The sequence below is a fragment of the Pelophylax lessonae genome (genome assembly GCF_965119305.1).
Source record: "Pelophylax lessonae genome assembly, chromosome: 12".
Classification (NCBI taxonomy): Eukaryota; Metazoa; Chordata; class Amphibia; order Anura; family Ranidae; genus Pelophylax; species Pelophylax lessonae.
Genome location: NC_138779.1, coordinates 23,630,115 through 23,650,033, shown reverse-complemented (window position 1 = coordinate 23,650,033; position 19,919 = coordinate 23,630,115). Strand labels below are relative to the sequence as shown.

Genomic DNA, 19,919 nt, shown 5'->3' with positions numbered 1-19,919 from the left:
CTACTGAGCTTTGTATTAAAAAAAATGTAATGTGAAAAAGATCCCCAAAGGCTGCAGGAGGCACCGCAGCTTCAGCTACTGAGCTTTGTATATAACAAAAAATGTAATGCCAAAATGATCCCCAAAGGCTGCAGGAAGCACTGCAGCTTCAGCTACTGAGCTTTGTATAAAAAAATGTAATGTGAAATAATGCTATATTAAATTCAATACATGAAAAAGGGTCACCATAGGTCGCAGGACGCACTGCAGCTTCAGCTACTGAGCTTTGTATATGAAAAAATGTAATGTGAAATAATGCTATATTAAATTTAATGCATGAAAAAAGGTCACCAAAGGCTGCAGGACGCACTGCAGCTTCAGCTACTGAGCTTTGTATATAAAAAAAATGTAATGTGAAAAGGATCTCCAAAGGCTGCAGGAGGCACTGCAGCTTCAGCTACTGAGCTTTGTATAAAGAAAAAATGTCATGTGAAATAATGCTATATTAAATTTCATACATGAAAAAGATCCCCAAAGGCTGCAGGAGGCACTTCAGCTTCAGCTACTGAGCTTTGTATATAACAAAAAATGTAATGTGAAAATGATCCCCAAAGGCTGCAGGAAGCACTGCAGCTTCAGCTACTGAGCTTTTTATAAAAAAAATGTAATGTGAAATAATGCCATATTAATTTAATACATGAAAAAGGATCTCCAAAGGCTGCAGGAAGCACTGTAGCATCAGCTATTGAGCTTTTATTTACAATAAAAATGTCACCTGAAAAGGATACCTAAAGGCTGCAGGAAGCACTTTCAGCTTCAGCTACCGAGCTTTGTATATAAAAGAAAAAAAAAAGTAATGTAAAACGTGAAAAGGGACTTAAACACTTCAGCCCCGGAAGGTTTTACCTCCTTAATGACCAGGCCATTTTTTGCAATACGGCACTGCAATAATTTAACTGGCAATTGCGTGGTCATGTGACGCTGTACATAAATTAAATTATGGACCTTGCTTTGTGCACTGGTGCTCAGTCATGTTGGAACAGGGAGGGGCCATCCCCAAATTGTTCCTACAAAGTTAGAAGCATGAAATTGTCCAAAATGTCTTGGTATGCTGATGCCTTAAGAGTTCCCTTCACTGGAACTAGAGGGCCAAACCCAACCCCTGAAAGCAACCCCACACCATAATCCCCCCTCCACCAAATGATTTGGACCAGTGCACAAAGCAAGGTCCAAAAATACATGGATGAGCGAGTTTGGGGTGGAGGAACTTGACTGGCCTGACTTTAACCCAATAGAACACCTTTGGGATGAATAAGAGTGCAGACTGCGAGCCAGGCCTTCTCGTCCAACATCAGTGCCTGACCTCACAAATGCGCTTCTTGAAATATAGGCCACTCCATGACCTTAATGTGCTTCTTCTTGAGCCACTCCTTTGTTGCCTTGGAGGTATATTTTGGGTTATTGCATGCTAAAAGACCCATCCACGACCCATCAGTGGCTGAGAAAAGAAGGTTCTCATCCAAGATTTTACAATACATGGCCTCATCCATTGGCCCCTCAATGTGGCAAAGTTGGCCTGCCCCTTTAGCAGAGAAACAGCCCCAAAGCATCGTGTTTCCACCTCTGTGCTTGACTGTAGGGATGGTGTTCCTAGGGTTATAGTCAGCATTTTTCCTCTAAACACGGTGAGTTGAGTTGATGCCAAAGAGCTCAATTTTGGTCTCATCTGACCACAGCACTTTCTCCCAATCCTTCTCTGAATCAAAATTGAGCTCTTTGGCATTAACATTGACTAGGCCTAGCCAGTCTCCAGACCTTAATCCTATAGAAAATACATGGAGGGAGCTGAAACTTTGAGTTGCCAAGCGAAAGCCAAGAAACCTTAAGGATTTAGAGAAGATCTGTAAAGAAGAGTGGACCAAAATCCCTCCTGAGATGTGTGCAAACCTGGTAACCAACTACAAGAAACGTCCGACCTCTGTGATTGCCAACAAGGGTTCTCCACCAAGTACTAAGTCGTGTTTTGCATGGGGATCAAATACTTATTTTACTCACTGAACTGCAACTTAATTTATAACATTTGTATCATGTGTTTTTTCTGGATTTTTGGTTGATATTCTGTCTCTATCATTTAAACACACCTATGATAAAAATTATAGACCCTCATCATTTCTTTGTAAGTGGGAAAACTTACAAAATCTGCAGGGGATCTAATTATCTATCTATCTATCTATCTATCTATCTATCTATCTATCTATCTATCTATCTATCTATCTATCTATCTATCTATCTATCTATCTATCTATCTATCTATCTATCTATCTATCTATCTATCTATCTATATATATATACACAGTTTTTAGGCATGATGAGTCATATTTTTTATATCAAAGCATAAAGTTCATGATTTCTGCCAGGGTATGCAAACTTTTGAGCACAACTGTGTGTGTATGTGTAATATCTATCTATATATATATATATATATATATATATATATATATATATATATATATATATATATCTAGATATATATATATATATCTATATCTATATATATATCTATATATATATATATATATATATATATATATATATATATATATATATATATATATATATATATATATATATATATATTACACATACACACACAGTTGTGCTCAAAAGTTTGCATACCCTGGCAGAAATCATGAACTTTATGCTTTGATATTAAAAATATGACTCATCATGCCTAAAAACTGCCTTTTTTAAGGATGGTGAACATAGGAAGCCATTTATTATCAAGTAGTTTGTTTGGCTCCTTTTTAAATCGAAATGATCAGAGAAATCACCCAAAATGGCCTTGATGAAAATTTCCATTCCCTGGAATGTTTGGCTTTATTACATTTCAATTAGTGTCTGTGTATGAATACTGTAGTCAATGAGTTTGTTAGCTCTCACGCGGATGCACTGAGCAGGCTAGATACTGAGCCATGGGGAGCCGAAAAGAACTGTCAAAAGACCTGCGTAACAAGGTAATGGAATTTTATAAAGATGGAAAAGGATATAAAAAGATATCCGAAGCCTTGAATATGCCAGTTAGTAGTGTTCAATTACTTATTAAGAAGTGGGAAATTTAGGGATCTCTTGATACGAAACCAAGGTCGGGTAGACCAAAAAAGATTGCAGCCACAACTGCCATAAGAATTGTTCAGGATACAAAGAAAAACCGAAAGGTAACCTCAGGAGAAACACAGGCTGCTCTGGAACAAAACAAGCTCCCCAGCAGAATGTACCAGTTACAGGGATCACTAACCATTTAACCCTAGCAGAGGGTGCTTACAATGATTAGCTTTTTTTTAATTATGTAAAACCTGTAAAAAGGAAAAAAATATATATTTGCTGTAACTAATTATAAAGTGTTAGCTGGAGTTTGATTTCAATTTTTTAGTGTATCTAAATCTGCTAGTATATCTAACACTTCCCTTCCCCCAGACTGCCAATGCTGCTGGCTCAAGGTGCCCCTGTGCTCCTTCATCCAGAGTGGGGGCACTCTAATATAGGAGTTGTATTACTGCCCAGAAAAAGGGAACAACCTAAAAAAACAAAAAAAAAAAAAAACAAAGAAAACAAAGAAGTCACCACATCTAATGATTGGTAAGCTGCAATATATTTCTGGATTTGGGATTAATACCGCTTTAAAGGGTAACTCCACTTTCGTGGGGGGAAAAAAATAGCAAATTAAGAAAAAAAAACAATATAGTGTATACAATTGCGACACAAATCATATTGTAATTTAATGTTATTAAAAATGATGCAATAATTTAATAATTAATAATAATTTAATAACTATTAATAATTATAAATGAATTATTAATAATAATAATTTATTAATTATTATGCAATATGGCCGCCTGGAGCTTTTCTGTACACAGAATGTATACTGACCACACCCCCAGAAACATCATTTCCTGCTTGTGTGATTATAGCAAATCACACAATTGTGTGAAAATAGCAAATTAAGAAAAAAACAATATAGTGTATACAATTGCGACACAAATCATATTGTAATTGAATGTTATGAAAAATTATGCAATCATTTAATAATTAAAAATAATTAAATCATTAATAATAATTTAATAGCTATTAATAATTATAAATTAATAATTTATTATTAATAATAATTATTTAATAATTATTATGCAATATGGCCGCCTTAGAGCTGTTCTGTACACAGAATGTATACTGACCACACCCCCAGAAACATCATTTCCTGCTTGTGTGATTGGCTCACCAATTTTCCCAGAAGTCTGCACTAAGATACAAGTCAGATTTCTGGCATCCCCTGCAACGAAAATATCATTTTTGGTGAGATACTCCCAATAGGAACATGTCTAAAGGGATGCAGGCCTAGCAGTGTTTCTCATTAGAGCCCTGCAGCTGCACAGCTGATAGATAATTATGAAGCCACTCCCATTGGACCCACTCAGCACAGAGGAACAAACAATGATTTCTTCAGAATAACAAAAGGATGAAATCTGCAACAAAGTTTGTTATAATCCTTGCAATGTACAGAGATCACCCAGAGGGGAATGTTTTTTTCTCAGTAAAGTGGATTTACGCTTTAAGTGCCAAGGAATGGTGTAAACAAATTCCAACCAGATTCTAAAGGATTTAGTTGAAAAGTTTTTTGTGGAACTGGGCTCTGGTCACAGCACTGCGAGGGCGCGTGTCGGTTGTGACTTTATTATTTCCAGATTAATTAGGATTTCTTCTACGAATCCCCAATGAAAGCTCACATTCCGTTTTACAAGGCGATACACTATTACTATCCAATTAGTATTAATTTTATGTCTGCTAGTAGTAAAAGCGGAGATGACCTTGCAGTATATTCTTTGCCTGGAATACTCAGTGGGCCGAGGTCCAAATCATTAGAACGGAGTGGATATATTTTGCTGGTTTTACAATGAATAAGGCTCTGATTGGAGGAAATCTCTATGGAGAAGACAGCGTGTTTCCTGAGTCAGCACATTCAACGCGCCAGCGAGAACATTTTTCAAGAATATGAACATGAAAGAACACGGTGAATACTCGTACTACGGTTTTCTTCCCGAAGCCGGGAAGGTGGGAGTCTACTAGACTTGTGCGGAATTCAAAAATTAGTTTTGTTTTGTTTTAGTTCATTATTTACATAAATTATTTTAATTCGTTTTCGGAATTTGTTTATTTGAATTCATTTGAATTTCCCCAAATTCAGTTGAATTGAACCCTATTCAACCAAATTTGGAAAATTTGAATCGATTAAAATTCGAATCCAATTCTCAAATTCTATTCAAAATTTGAATTTATGAAGATGGTTATATTCTTTCTATTCCATTCTATTCTATTGTTTTTTTCTATTCTATTCTTTTATTTTCCATTTTATTGCTTTCCTTTCTATTATATCATTTTCTATTCTATTCATATTTGAATGTATTCTATTCGAAATTCGAGTTTCGGAAGAAGGGTATATTTTTTCTATTTTATTCTATTCTGTTTTTTCTATTTTATTCTTTTCTTTTTGAATTTAATTTATTAAAAATTCAAATTTCATAAGATGATCAAATTTTTTCGATTCCATTGTTTTTTTTCTATTCTATTATTTTATTTTCCATTTTATTGTTTTCCTTTCTATTATATCCTTTTCTATTCTATTCAAATTTGAATGTATTCGTTTCGAAATTCGAGTTTCGGAAGAAGGGTATATTCTTTCTATTTTATTCTATTCTGTTTTTTCTATTTTATTCTTTTCTATTTGAATTTAATTTGTTAAAAATTCAAATTTCATAAGATGATTTTATTTTTTTGATTCCATTCTATTCTATTATTTTTTGTTTTAATTCTAATTTTTTATTTTCTTTTCTATTCTTTTCTTTTCTATTCAATTTTTTTCTATTTTATTCTAATTTCAATTTTTTCTATTTGAAAATTCAAGTTTCAGAAGAAGGTTATATTCTTTCTATTTTATTCTTTTTTTTCTATAAATTTTTTTTTTCTATTCTATTCTTTTGTATCGTTTTCAAATTTGAATTGATTCTATTCCAAAATTTGAGTTTCGGAAGAAGGTTATATTCTTTCTTTTTTATTTTATTTCATTCTTTTTTTTCTATTACATTCTTTAAATTTTGTCGATTACATTCTATTCTATTATTTTTTCTTTTCTTTTCCTTTCTTCTCTAGTTTTTTATTTTCTGTTCTATTCTTATCTTTTCTATTGTATTCTTTTCTATTTTATTTGAATTTCAATTTTTTCTTTTTGAAAATTCAAGTTTCGGAAGAAGGTTATATTTTTTCTATTTTATTCTATTTTATTCTTTTTTTTTCTATTATATTCATTTTTTTGTATTCTATTCTATTCTTTTCTATTGTATTCAAATTTGAATGTATTCTATTCAAAAATTTGAGTATTGGAAGAAGGTTATATTCTATTTTAATTATTTTTTTCTATTATATTCTTTTTTTTTTCTATTCTGTTCTATTCTTTTCTATTGTATTCAAATTTGAATTTAATTTTTTTTTAAATTTGAATTTTATAAGATGGTTATATTCTTTCTATTTTATTCCATTCTATATTCTAGTTCATTCTGTTCTTTTAGTTTCAATTGTATTTTGTCCTGTTTTACTCTATTCTTTTCTATACTATTCTTTTATTTTCTATTCTATCCCATTATTTTCTATTCTATTTTTTTTCTATTCAGTTTTTTTTACTCTTATATTCTACTATTTTCTATTCTATTATTTTTTTATTCGATTATATTCTTTTATTTTATTCTCTTCGGAAATTCAAATTTGATTCTAAAACTATACAAATTCGCAAACTATTAGAATTAGAAAACTATTCTAATTTGATTAGAAAACTATTCGAATTCCGTCTGAAATTTTGATCCATTAGATTAGTTTAAATTCGTTACTAGTGTAATTCTGAAATTCGGTTACACCCCAATTTCACATACATGAGTGTGGTGTTCCCTTTACCAAGATGGATGTCATTCCCCGATGCCACCTCGACAGAAGACATATTTAGAAAGGTTCAGGGTCTCCTTAACAATTTCGAAAAAGATTTTAAATTTTGCTACTGCGACCGACTTTTTTTTTTATTTACATTTATTTTGAGTATTCAATTAGGCCGCAAAATTGTTTCCTTTTTATCTGTGCCGATACTATGGAGCATGAAAGCCTCAGAGACCGTGTGTTAATTTGAATTGAATGGGGCCTTGTTAAATTTATTGACATGAAATGAAAAAATCCCCACTGTGGTTTTGAACTGTCATGCTACCCAGAGGCAAGAAATTTTAATTAAAAAAAAAAAAGGAAAAAAAAAAAAAGAATAAAAAGGAGCGATCCTCCTTGTCTTTCTCCATCCTCTCGTAGCAGCAGCCAGAGCCGGGAGGAATCTGCATAGTATTAGCATTCGTTGCTTGATTAAGCCCTGGTGGGGTGACATCTTCAGGAGTCACGTGACGTACACGGACAGCTCCAGACAGGCAGGAAATATCTGCTGCTGGTCGTTTACTTACTGACGCTTCACATTTTTACCTCCCTCCGTGAAACCCAAGATAACGTTACTAAAAACTCCCTTGAAGACAGCCAAGATAAAGCAGTTCAAATTCTCAAATCGGCGCTTAAAGCGGACCTGGAATCAAGCAACCTCATCCTTCCAACATATTCAGCTGTGAATGAGAATGATATCGGCAAACATAATCAGCTGTGAATGAGAATGATATAGGCAAACATAATCAGCTGTGAATGAGAATGATATAGGCAAACATAATCAGCTGTGAATGAGAATGATATAGGCAAACATAATCAACTGTGAATAAGAATGATATAGGCAAACATAATCAGCTGTGAATGAGAATGATATAGGCAAACATAATCAGCTGTGAATGAGAATGATATAGGCAAACATAATCAGCTGTGAATAAGAATGATATAGGCAAACATAATCAGCTGTGAATGAGAATGATATAGGCAAACATAATCAGCTGTGAATGAGAATGATATAGGCAAACATAATCAGCTGTGAATTAGAATGATATAGGCAAACATAATCAGCTGTGAATGAGAATGATATAGGCAAACATAATCAGCTGTGAATGAGAATGATATAGGCAAACATAATCCGCTGTGAATGAGAATGATATAGGCAAACATAATCAGCTGTGAATGAGAATGATATAGGCAAACATAATCAGCTGTGAATGAGAATGATATAGGCAAACATAATGAGCAGTGAATAAGAATGATATAGGCAAACATAATCAGCTGTGAATGAGAATGATATAGGCAAACATAATCAGCTGTGAATGAGAATGATATAGGCAAACATAATCAGCTGTGAATGAGAATGATATAGGCAAACATAATCAACTGTGAATAAGAATGATATAGGCAAACATAATCAGCTGTGAATGAGAATGATATAGGCAAACATAATCAACTGTGAATAAGAATGATATAGGCAAACATAATCAGCTGTGAATGAGAATGATATAGGCAAACATAATCAGCTGTGAATGAGAATGATATAGGCAAACATAATCAGCTGTGAATGAGAATGATATAGGCAAACATAATCAGCTGTGAATTAGAATGATATAGGCAAACATAATCAGCTGTGAATGAGAATGATATAGGCAAACATAATCAGCTGTGAATGAGAATGATATAGGCAAACATAATCAGCTGTGAATGAGAATGATATAGGCAAACATAATCAGCTGTGAATGAGAATGATATAGGCAAACATAATCAGCTGTGAATGAGAATGATATAGGCAAACATAATCAGCTGTGAATGAGAATGATATAGGCAAACATAATCAGCTGTGAATGAGAATGATATAGGCAAACATAATCAACTGTGAATAAGAATGATATAGGCAAACATAATCAGCTGTGAATGAGAATGATATAGGCAAACATAATCAACTGTGAATAAGAATGATATAGGCAAACATAATCAGCTGTGAATGAGAATGATATAGGCAAACATAATCAGCTGTGAATGAGAATGATATAGGCAAACATAATCAGCTGTGAATAAGAATGATATAGGCAAACATAATCAGCTGTGAATGAGAATGATATAGGCAAACATAATCAGCTGTGAATGAGAATGATATAGGCAAACATAATCAGCTGTGAATTAGAATGATATAGGCAAACATAATCAGCTGTGAATGAGAATGATATAGGCAAACATAATCAGCTGTGAATGAGAATGATATAGGCAAACATAATCCGCTGTGAATGAGAATGATATAGGCAAACATAATCAGCTGTGAATGAGAATGATATAGGCAAACATAATCAGCTGTGAATGAGAATGATATAGGCAAACATAATGAGCAGTGAATAAGAATGATATAGGCAAACATAATCAGCTGTGAATGAGAATGATATAGGCAAACATAATCAGCTGTGAATGAGAATGATATAGGCAAACATAATCAGCTGTGAATGAGAATGATATAGGCAAACATAATCAGCTGTGAATGAGAATGATATAGGCAAACATAATCAGCTGTGAATGAGAATGATATAGGCAAACATAATGAGCTGTGAATAAGAATGATATAGGCAAACATAATCAGCTGTGAATGAGAATGATATAGGCAAACATAATCAGCTGTGAATGAGAATGATATAGGCAAACATAATCAGCTGTGAATGAGAATGATATAGGCAAACATAATCAGCTGTGAATGAGAATGATATAGGCAAACATAATCAGCTGTGAATTAGAATGATATAGGCAAACATAATCAGCTGTGAATGAGAATGATATAGGCAAACATAATCAGCTGTGAATGAGAATGATATAGGCAAACATAATCCGCTGTGAATGAGAATGATATAGGCAAACATAATCAGCTGTGAATGAGAATGATATAGGCAAACATAATCAGCTGTGAATGAGAATGATATAGGCAAACATAATGAGCAGTGAATAAGAATGATATAGGCAAACATAATCAGCTGTGAATGAGAATGATATAGGCAAACATAATCAGCTGTGAATGAGAATGATATAGGCAAACATAATCAGCTGTGAATGAGAATGATATAGGCAAACATAATCAGCTGTGAATGAGAATGATATAGGCAAACATAATCAGCTGTGAATGAGAATGATATAGGCAAACATAATGAGCTGTGAATAAGAATGATATAGGCAAACATAATCAGCTGTGAATGAGAATGATATAGGCAAACATAATCAGCTGTGAATGAGAATGATATAGGCAAACATAATGAGCTGTGAATAAGAATGATATAGGCAAACATAATCAGCTGTGAATGAGAATGATATAGGCAAACATAATCAGCTGTGAATGAGAATGATATAGGCAAACATAATCAGCTGTGAATGAGAATGATATAGGCAAACATAATCAGCTGTGAATGAGAATGATATAGGCAGTGTCATATTTGAGGATGTGTAGAAAAAAGGGCCTAATGCGCTACCAATGAAGTATTGATGGAGGATCTAGTGTGTAAAAGATATGTAAAAATGTCTAAAAGAAGTGCGGGGAGGGGGTAAAAACCACACAACCATGCAATGGTGGTAAGAATAAAGCTGCCAATTATAGTAATGTCACCACATACATAAACAAATATAAATAAATATTAATAAATCAGCGCTAAATTCAAAAATAATCAAAATAGAGACATCAAATATCACATAAGGAAGTTGATATCACATAAAAATTAAATAGTAAATATAATCAAAAATTCTGTGCAAATGAAAATGCTATAGTGAAAAAGTGTCGTGATTGTAAATATCACAAATACAGTAGACCATATCCATAAAGTGCTGGTGAAAAAAATGTATCTCAATAATATAAATATATCTCAATAAAGTGCTGGTGCAAAAAAGTGAATAAAAAAAATGAATCAAGCATAAAATCCATATTCAAGTCCATGTGCAAAAGTACAAAAAACAGCAGCAAGTGACAGCGGTAAATCATAAATTAAAAGTCAATTTTCAAGTTCATGTGCAAACAGTGCAAAACAGCAGCAAAAAGGCATTGATCTGAGTGACGTGACGTGCACTCAATTCCAAAGGTGTCACCGATGGGAAAAATATCCCGCAGTGAGTCCAACACTGTGTGCAATGACCGCTCACCTTAACCACTTGCCGACTGCCTACATGGACAGTACTGCGGCAAAGTGGCTCGTTAAGGTCTGGCGACGTAGACCTACGTCACCAGACTCTCCCCTCTCTCTGCGGCGCGCGCGCGCCACCGGAGGCTCGCTCCCTCTTTATTCAGACACAGCGGGAGTCGGGCCAGGGGAGAAGAGGAGGTGATCATCACCGCTCTTCCCCCGATCGTCGGGGATCGAGTGAGGAAATCCACCCGCTTGTGTAAACAATCAGGCGGATCTCCTATGTGACAGGCAGTGACAGATTACAGGATTCAGCATAGCTGAACCTGCGATCTGTGTCTGTGTTCCACAACCCCCTCCCCCCACACACGTCAGTAAACATGAGGCATACATTTGACCCCTTCATCACCAACAGTGTTAACCCCTTCCCTGCCAGTGTAATTATTACAGTAACAGTGCATATTTATAGCACTGATTACTGTAGTAATGTCACTGGTACCCCCAAAAGTGTAAAAAATGTCAGTTAGGGGTCCGATCTGTCCGCCGCAATGTCGCAGTCCCACAAAAATAAAAATTGCAGATCGCCGCCATTACTAGTAAAAAAAAAAATAAACAATAAAAATGACAAATCTTTCCAGTAGTTAGTAAACGCGATAACTTTTGCCGAAACCAATCAAAATACACTTATTGTGATTTTTTTTTACCGAAAATATGTAGCAGAAAACAAATTGGCCTAAAATGTTAAAAAATTTGGATTTATAATTTTTTTTTTGGGAATGTTATAAATCAGAATGTGAAAAATATATATATATATTTTTTTTTAATTGTCGCTCTTTTTTTCAAAAATTAAAAATCGCACAGGTGATCAAATACCACCAAAAGAGATCTCTATTTGTGGGGGAAAAAGGATGTCAATTTCATTTGGGTACAGCGTCGCACGACCGCGCAATTGTCCGTTAAATTAACGCAGTGCCGAATCGCAAAATATGGCCTGGTCAGGAATGGGGTAAAATCTTCCGGTCTTAAAGCGGTTAAAAATACGCTCATTGAGAATTTTTTTGTCAAAGACATGTAGCTAAATACATTTTGGCCTAAATATATGACAAAAATGTAATATATTGGATATTTTTTAACTGTCAAAGTAGAAAATGTCAATTTTTTCGCAAAATTTTCGCTGTTTTTTTATTAATATTGCACAAAATGAAAAGAGCGGAGGTGATCAAATACCACCAAAAGGAAGCTCTGTTTGTGGGGAAAAAAGGACGCAAATTTCGTTTGGGTACAGCGTTGCATAACCTTACAACTGTCATTTAAAGTCGTGCAGTACAGTGCCAAGTTGCAAAAAGTGGCCTGGACTTTTAAGCAGGAAAATCCTCTGGGGCTAAAGTGGTTTATAATGGTAATATACAGCGTAGTATGGAGACCCAGTCTCCTATGTGGCTTCAAACAGTGAGACCCAAGCAAACCAGCCAGCTGGTTAGAGTCCCAAACAAAGCTGAATTCGGCTTCAATAGGGTCTCCGATGATGTAACCTGGAGGTGGCATTCATGACGTCACGTCCGGATTACTCATCGGCTAAAGGCCCAAAATGTAAAAAAGTGACAGTATTCAAAAATGCCATTTTCAGCATCTTGAATACATTGAAGTGCAGAGGAGGGGTTTGGGGTTGCAACTACTGTCACAAGGGATGTTTACATTGCTTGTAACAGCAATAAAAGTGATCAGATTTTTTTTTTTTTTTTTCAAAACCTGTGCTACAATTAAAAAATTTAATAAAATACATAGGAAAAAAAAATTTGAAAGCCCCCCCCCCCCTTCCGTCGCTCACTACTTAAAGGGCCATTAAAAGTAAAGATCAGCTGTAAACCAATTGGAGATCTTTAATACCGGCTTACACTTTAATTTTATCTTTAGGTGTTCAGTAGAGGATGCTAAGCACACTCTCTGATATACAATCAGCCAACATGATTATGATTCTGTTCTTGGTTTCCCTTCATTCTTAAGGGTTGGAGGTCCCCCACACAATATTTTGCCATGGGCCCCACAAATCCTGAGACCACCCCACCCGTTATTCCAACACTGACACCTGAGAACACTCTCTCTTTTAATCCTTAAAGCTGATCTCCACATTTAATGTCCCAAGGCATTGGGACTATTTGAGCCAGCTTAGCCCGAACAAACTAGTTAAAGGGCCACTAAAAGTTAAAATCAGATATAAACCAATTGAGGATCTATAACTGTTCAGTGGAGGATGATGTGTACACTAACTAAATTACAATAAGTCATCATGATTATGATTCTGTTCTTGGTTTCCCTTCATCCATATGGGTTGGAGGTCCCCAATACAATATTTTGCCATGGGGCCCCACAACACCTGAGACCACCCCACCTGTTATTCCAACACTGACACCTGAGAACACTCTTTCTTTTAATCCTTAAAGCTGATCTCCACATTTAATGTCCCAAGGCTTTGGGACCATTTGAGCCAGCTTAGCCCGAACAAACTAGTTAAAGGGCCATTAAAAGTAAAGATCAGCTGTAAACCATTTGAGGATCTTTAATACCAGCTTACACTTAAATTTTTCCATTAACTGTTTAGTGGAGGATGATGTGTACACTAACTGATATACAATCAGCCATCATTATTATGATTCTGTTCTTGGTTTCTCTTCATCCATATGGGTTGGAGGTCCCCCATACAATATTTTTTCATGGGGCACCACAAAACCTGAGACCCCCCCCACCCGTTATTCCAACGCTGACACTTGAGAACACTCTCTCTTTTAATCCTTAAAGCTGATCTCCACATTTAATGTCCCAAGACATTGGGACTATTTGGGCCAGCTTAGCCCGAACAAACTAGTTAAAGGGCCATTAAAAGTAAAGATCAGCTGTAAACCAATTGAGGATCTTTAATACCGGCTTACACTTTAATTTTTCCATTAACTGTTCATTAGAGAATGATGTGTACACTAACTGATATACAATCAGCCATCATGATTATGATTCTGTTCTTGGTTTCCCTTCAACCATATGTTTTGGAGGTCCCCCATACAATATTTTACCATGGGGTCCCACAAAACCTGAAACCACCCCACCCGTTATTCCAAAACTGACACCTGAGAACACTCTCTCTTTTAATCCTTAAAGCTGATCTCCACATTTAATGTACCAAGGCATTGGGACCATTTGAGCCAGCTTAGCCCGAACAAACAAATTAAAGGGCCACTAAAAGTAAAGATCAGCTGTAAACCAATTGGGGATCTTTAATACTGGCTTACACTTTAATTTTTCCATTAACTGTTCAGTGGAGGATGATGTGTCCAGTAACTAAATTACAATCAGCCATCGTGATTATGATTCTGTTCTTGGTTTCCCTTCATTCTTAAGGGTTGGAGGTCCCCCACACAATATTTTGACATGAGGCCCCACAAAACCTGAGACCACCCCACCCATTATTCCAACACTGACACCTGAGAACACTCTTTTTTTTAATCCTTTAAGCTGATCTCCACATTTAATGTCCTAAGACAATGGGACTATTTGGGCCAGCTTAGCCCGAACAAACTAGTTAAAGAGCCACTAAAAGTAAAGATCAGCTGTAAACCAATTGGGGATCTTTAATACCGGCTCACACTATAATTTTTCCATTAACTGTTCAGTGGAGGATGATGTGTACACTAACTGATATACAATCAGTCATCATGATTATGATTCTGTTCTTGGTTTCCCTTCATTCTTAAGGGTTAGAGGTCCCCCACACAATATTTTGCCATGAGGCCCCACAAAACCTGAGACCACCCCACCTGTTATTCCAACACTGACACCTGAGAACACTCTCTCTTTTAATCCTTAAAGCTGATCTCCACATTTAATGTCCCAAGGCTTTGGGACCATTTGAGCCAGCTTAGCCCGAACAAACTAGTTAAAGGGCCATTAAAAGTAAAGATCAGCTGTAAACCAATTGAGGATCTTTAATACCGGCTTACACTTTAATTTTTCCATTAACTGTTCATTAGAGAATGATGTGTACACTAACTGATATACAATCAGCCATCATGATTATGATTCTGTTCTTGGTTTCCCTTCAACCATATGTTTTGGAGGTCCCCCATACAATATTTTACCATGGGGTCCCACAAAACCTGAAACCACCCCACCCGTTATTCCAAAACTGACACCTGAGAACACTCTCTCTTTTAATCCTTAAAGCTGATCTCCACATTTAATGTACCAAGGCATTGGGACCATTTGAGCCAGCTTAGCCCAAACAAACAAATTAAAGGGCCACTATAAGTAAAGATCAGCTGTAAACCAATTGGGGATCTTTAATACTGGCTAACACTTTAATTTTTCCATTAACTGTTCAGTGGAGGATGATGTGTCCAGTAACTAAATTACAATCAGCCATCGTGATTATGATTCTGTTCTTGGTTTCCCTTCATTCTTAAGGGTTGGAGGTCCCCCACACAATATTTTGCCATGAGGCCCCACAAAACCTGAGACCACCCCACCTGTTATTCCAACACTGACACCTGAGAACACTCTCTCTTTTAATCCTTAAAGCTGATCTCCACATTTAATGTCCCAAGGCTTTGGGACCATTTGAGCCAGCTTAGCCCGAACAAACTAGTTAAAGGGCCATTAAAAGTAAAGATCAGCTGTAAACCAATTGATGATCTTTAATACCGGCTTACACTTTAATTTTTCCATTAACTGTTCATTAGAGAATGATGTGTACACTAACTGATATACAATCAGCCATCATGATTATGATTCTGTTCTTGGTTTCCCTTCAACCATATGTTTTGGAGGTCCCCCATACAATATTTTACCATGGGGTCCCACAAAACCTGAAACCACCCCACCCGTTATTCCAAAACTGACACCTGAGAACACTCTCTCTTTTAATCCTTAAAGCTGATCTCCACATTTAATGTACCAAGGCATTGGGACCATTTGAGCCAGCTTAGCCCAAACAAACAAATTAAAGGGCCACTATAAGTAAAGATCAGCTGTAAACCAATTGGGGATCTTTAATACTGGCTAACACTTTAATTTTTCCATTAACTGTTCAGTGGAGGATGATGTGTCCAGTAACTAAATTACAATCAGCCATCGTGATTATGATTCTGTTCTTGGTTTCCCTTCATTCTTAAGGGTTGGAGGTCCCCCACACAATATTTTGCCATGAGGCCCCACAAAACCTGAGACCACCCCACCTGTTATTCCAACACTGACACCTGAGAACACTATTTCTTTTAATCCTTAAAGCTGATCTCCACATTTAATGTCCCAAGGCAATGGGACTATTTGGGCCAGCTTAGCCTGAACAAACTAGTTAAAGGGCCATTAAAAAGTCAGCTGTAAGCCAAATAAGGATCTTTTATACCAGCTTACACTTTAATTTTACCTTTAGCTGTTAAGTAGAGGATGCTGGGCACACCCCCTGATATACAATCAGCCAACAATATGACCTCTCCAAATATAAAACATTGTCCTAATTCACCAAAGTGCACCCTGCTGCCTGCAGACCTATTGTTCACCAATATAAAGCTTTAGTCTTGCGGATCACGCGCGTTTACCATCCCTCATCATTAATGTTCAGCATCAGCACCTACCACGTTCGCTGATCTGAGCTCTGACTTTAATCTCATTTTAAAGTCATGTTGTTGGGGAAACAGAACAGAGAAGAAGAGGCAATGACAAGTGCTGCTAACACGAGAATCATGCTGACAAGTCAGCCCGAGGCTGGATTCGCACTGTACTTTGGCACATCACTGTGGAGCTGCACATTAGCATTTTACAGAGTCTGCAAGAAGATCTTTCAAGTACCTGTAGACAGCACGCTTGTCAGCTTCCAGCTGTGCCTGAGGGTCAATTGGAGCACCGGGGACAGGGTTAGCTGCCGCAGAGGATGCTGGGAGATGGACTGGCTGGGCCTTGGCAGTCTGCTGAGCGGTGGCCGTCATCTGCTCAAAGACAAGTAAGGAAGGGTTAGTATATTGTGGTCTAGCGCTAAATGTCTTATTGTATGTCATAAGCAAACATTGCATGCGGGAACAGACTGGATACACAGCTGAGACTGCTGCTTTCACATCTATTGTGCAATTAAAAGGGACAATCCAGCCACACATACAGCGGGTAAAATACGTTTTGAAGAAATCACCATTTTTCTAGGTAAATATATTGGTAAAGGGGCTATTAACATGAAATTTTCATAGTGTGTCGGTAACAACTCATGCAATCCATACATAGAAAGAAACTTAAACAAAAAAGTTCAGAAATTAAGTTATGTGTAATAAAAGGACACAGGGAAAAACTATTAACCACTTAAGCCCCGGAGGATTTGGCTGCTCAAAGACCAGGGCCTATTTTGCGATTCGGCACTGTGTGAATTTAACGGACAATTGCGCGGTCATGCGACGCTGTACCCAAATGAAATTGAAGTCCCTTTTTTTCCCACAAACAGAGCTTTCTTTTGGTGGTATTTTATCACCTGTGCGCTTTTTACTTTTTTCGCTATAAACAAAAAAAGAGCGACAATTTTGAAAAAATAACAATATTTTTCAAATTTTTTTATATGAAATTCCCCCCCCCCCCCCAAAAAAAAAATGTAAAAATCAACATTTTTTAACATTTTAGGCCGATTTGTTTTTTGCTACATATGTTTGGTAAAAAAAATCGCAATAAGCATATTTTGATTGGTTTGCGCAAAAGTTATTGCGTTTAATATCTACGGGAAAGATTTAAGTTATTTTTATTGTTTTTTTTTTTTTTACTAGTAATGGCGGCAATCTGCAATTTCTTTTGAGGGACTGCAACATTGTGGCGGACAGATTGAACCCTTGACTGACATTTTTGACACTTTTGGGGGGACCGGTGAGATTACTACAGTAATCAGTGCTATAAATATGAACTGTTACTGTAAAAATGACACTGGCAGGGAAGGGGTTAACTTTATTAGAGATCAAGGGGTTAAGTGTGTCCCTAGGGGCGTGCTTCTAACTGAAAAGGGGCGTGAATTTTTATGTAACCACAGAGACATACGATCCTACATAGCAGGATCGTATGATCTCTGCAGTTACACCAGGGAGAATGACAGACGGCTTTGTTTACATCAGCCGCTTGCCTTTCTCCCTCTCCAGCGGGAGATCGCGAGTGACCGGCAGACATCGGAGCTGCCGGTCACTCGCGCAAGGAAGGCAGGGAAGGAGCGGGGGCGGGAGCGTGCCTCCGGCGGCACGCGCTCGCCCCCTAGAGGCTTGTGGGCGAGCCACGTAGCCCTACGTCGTTTTGCCTGTACGGTGATGACTGCCGCAGTAAATAGTCGTGCGGCGGTCGGCAAGCGGTTAAACACGGTAACTGAAATTTATTTAATTTCATATATATATTTTTAGGAACCATATTGGACGTTTAGCTGAGGCTGTGATTTTCCTTTTGTAGAGATTGCCCATTTCTCACATGTCTACCTTTCCACCCCACAAGCACATGACATTGTTCCCTCAGATCCCGGGTTAGACGGTCTCAGAAGACCCTCCTCCATAAGCCCCATGTGGTGACAATATGAACCTATTTGTAAGTAAATTACTTATTGTGACAGACATTGCCCCGATTGGACGATGACACTGTTAGACACTCTGTCATATTTTTTGACATTTATATTACTTCTTTTGTTAGATATAGTTACATAGTTACATAGTAGGTGAGGTTGAATAAAGACCATAGTCAATCCAGTTCAACCTGTGTAGGTGTGTGTAGCCGTCTCTCATACCCCTGAATGTTTTTCTCCTTGAGATGTACGTCTAAGAGTCTTTTAAAAGCCACCATACTTCCCGCAGAAACCACCTCTTGTGGTAGAGAATTCCACAATCTTGTAGCTCTAACAGTAAAGAACCCCCCATGTTGCCTGAGGTTAAAACGCTTCTCCTCTAATCACATTGTATGCCCTCGAGTCCTCATGCAATCCTTTCGACTGAATAGCTTTTTTTCTATGCTGAGATCACCATTGAGATATTTATAAATTGCTATCATGTCCCCTCTCAGGCGTCTCTTCTCCAGGGAGAATAAATCAAGCGATTGCAGACTCTCTTCATAATTATTGTCCTCCAATCCCCTAATTAGTTTAGTTGCCCTTCTCTGGACTCTCTCCAGCTCCAACACATCCCTCCTGAGGACTGGCGACCAGAACTGGACAGAATACTCCAGATGCGGTCGGACCAGAGTTTTATAAAGTGGAAGGATTATAGTTTTATCTCTGGAATACATTCCTTTCTTTATGCATGCTAATATTCTGCCGGCTTTGGCTGCTGCCGCTTGGCATTGCATGCTATTGCCTAGTCTATCCTCTACCAAGACTCCCAGATCTTTCTCCATTTTTGATTCCCCCAAAGGCCCCCCCCTAAAGTGTATTGTGCTTTTATGTTTTTAGTCCCCAAGTGAAAAACCTTACACTTCTCCACATTAAACCTCATTTGCCATGTCATTGCCCACTAGAGAACCGATTGCTTCTGCTCCTGAAGAGTGTAGAAACACGAAACGCGTAGAGCATACCAAGGATGCAATCTCCATACATTTTTCCATACAATTTTACATGTGTCTGCCTTTGCTATTGTTTCATCTCATCTTGGAATTCCAGCAATTAGATCATTGGTACACTGTATACCTTCTACATGTCTTGGTCAGACTGGCATCGTTCATGTTTGTTATTATGTGTTTTAATATGATTCATATCGTTACCATCTGTTGTATTCAAATAAAATGGATATGCATTCTACTTGTTACTCCTTTGTTTTGCAATCAGACTCAGTC

The 19,919-nt window shown here is 36.8% G+C and overlaps 1 protein-coding gene across 7 annotated transcripts in view; it reads right to left on the bottom strand.

Annotated features, from left to right (window-relative positions):
* PKNOX2 (PBX/knotted 1 homeobox 2) overlaps positions 1-19,919 on the bottom strand; it is a 785,503-nt gene that overhangs the window by 160,974 nt on the left and 604,610 nt on the right. For all 7 annotated transcript variants that reach the window (XM_082273326.1, XM_082273320.1, XM_082273323.1 and 4 more), the window contains one exon: positions 16,944-17,080. In XM_082273326.1, coding sequence (XP_082129452.1) covers positions 16,944-17,080 — 137 coding nt within the window. The remainder of the gene's footprint in view (positions 1-16,943; positions 17,081-19,919) is intronic.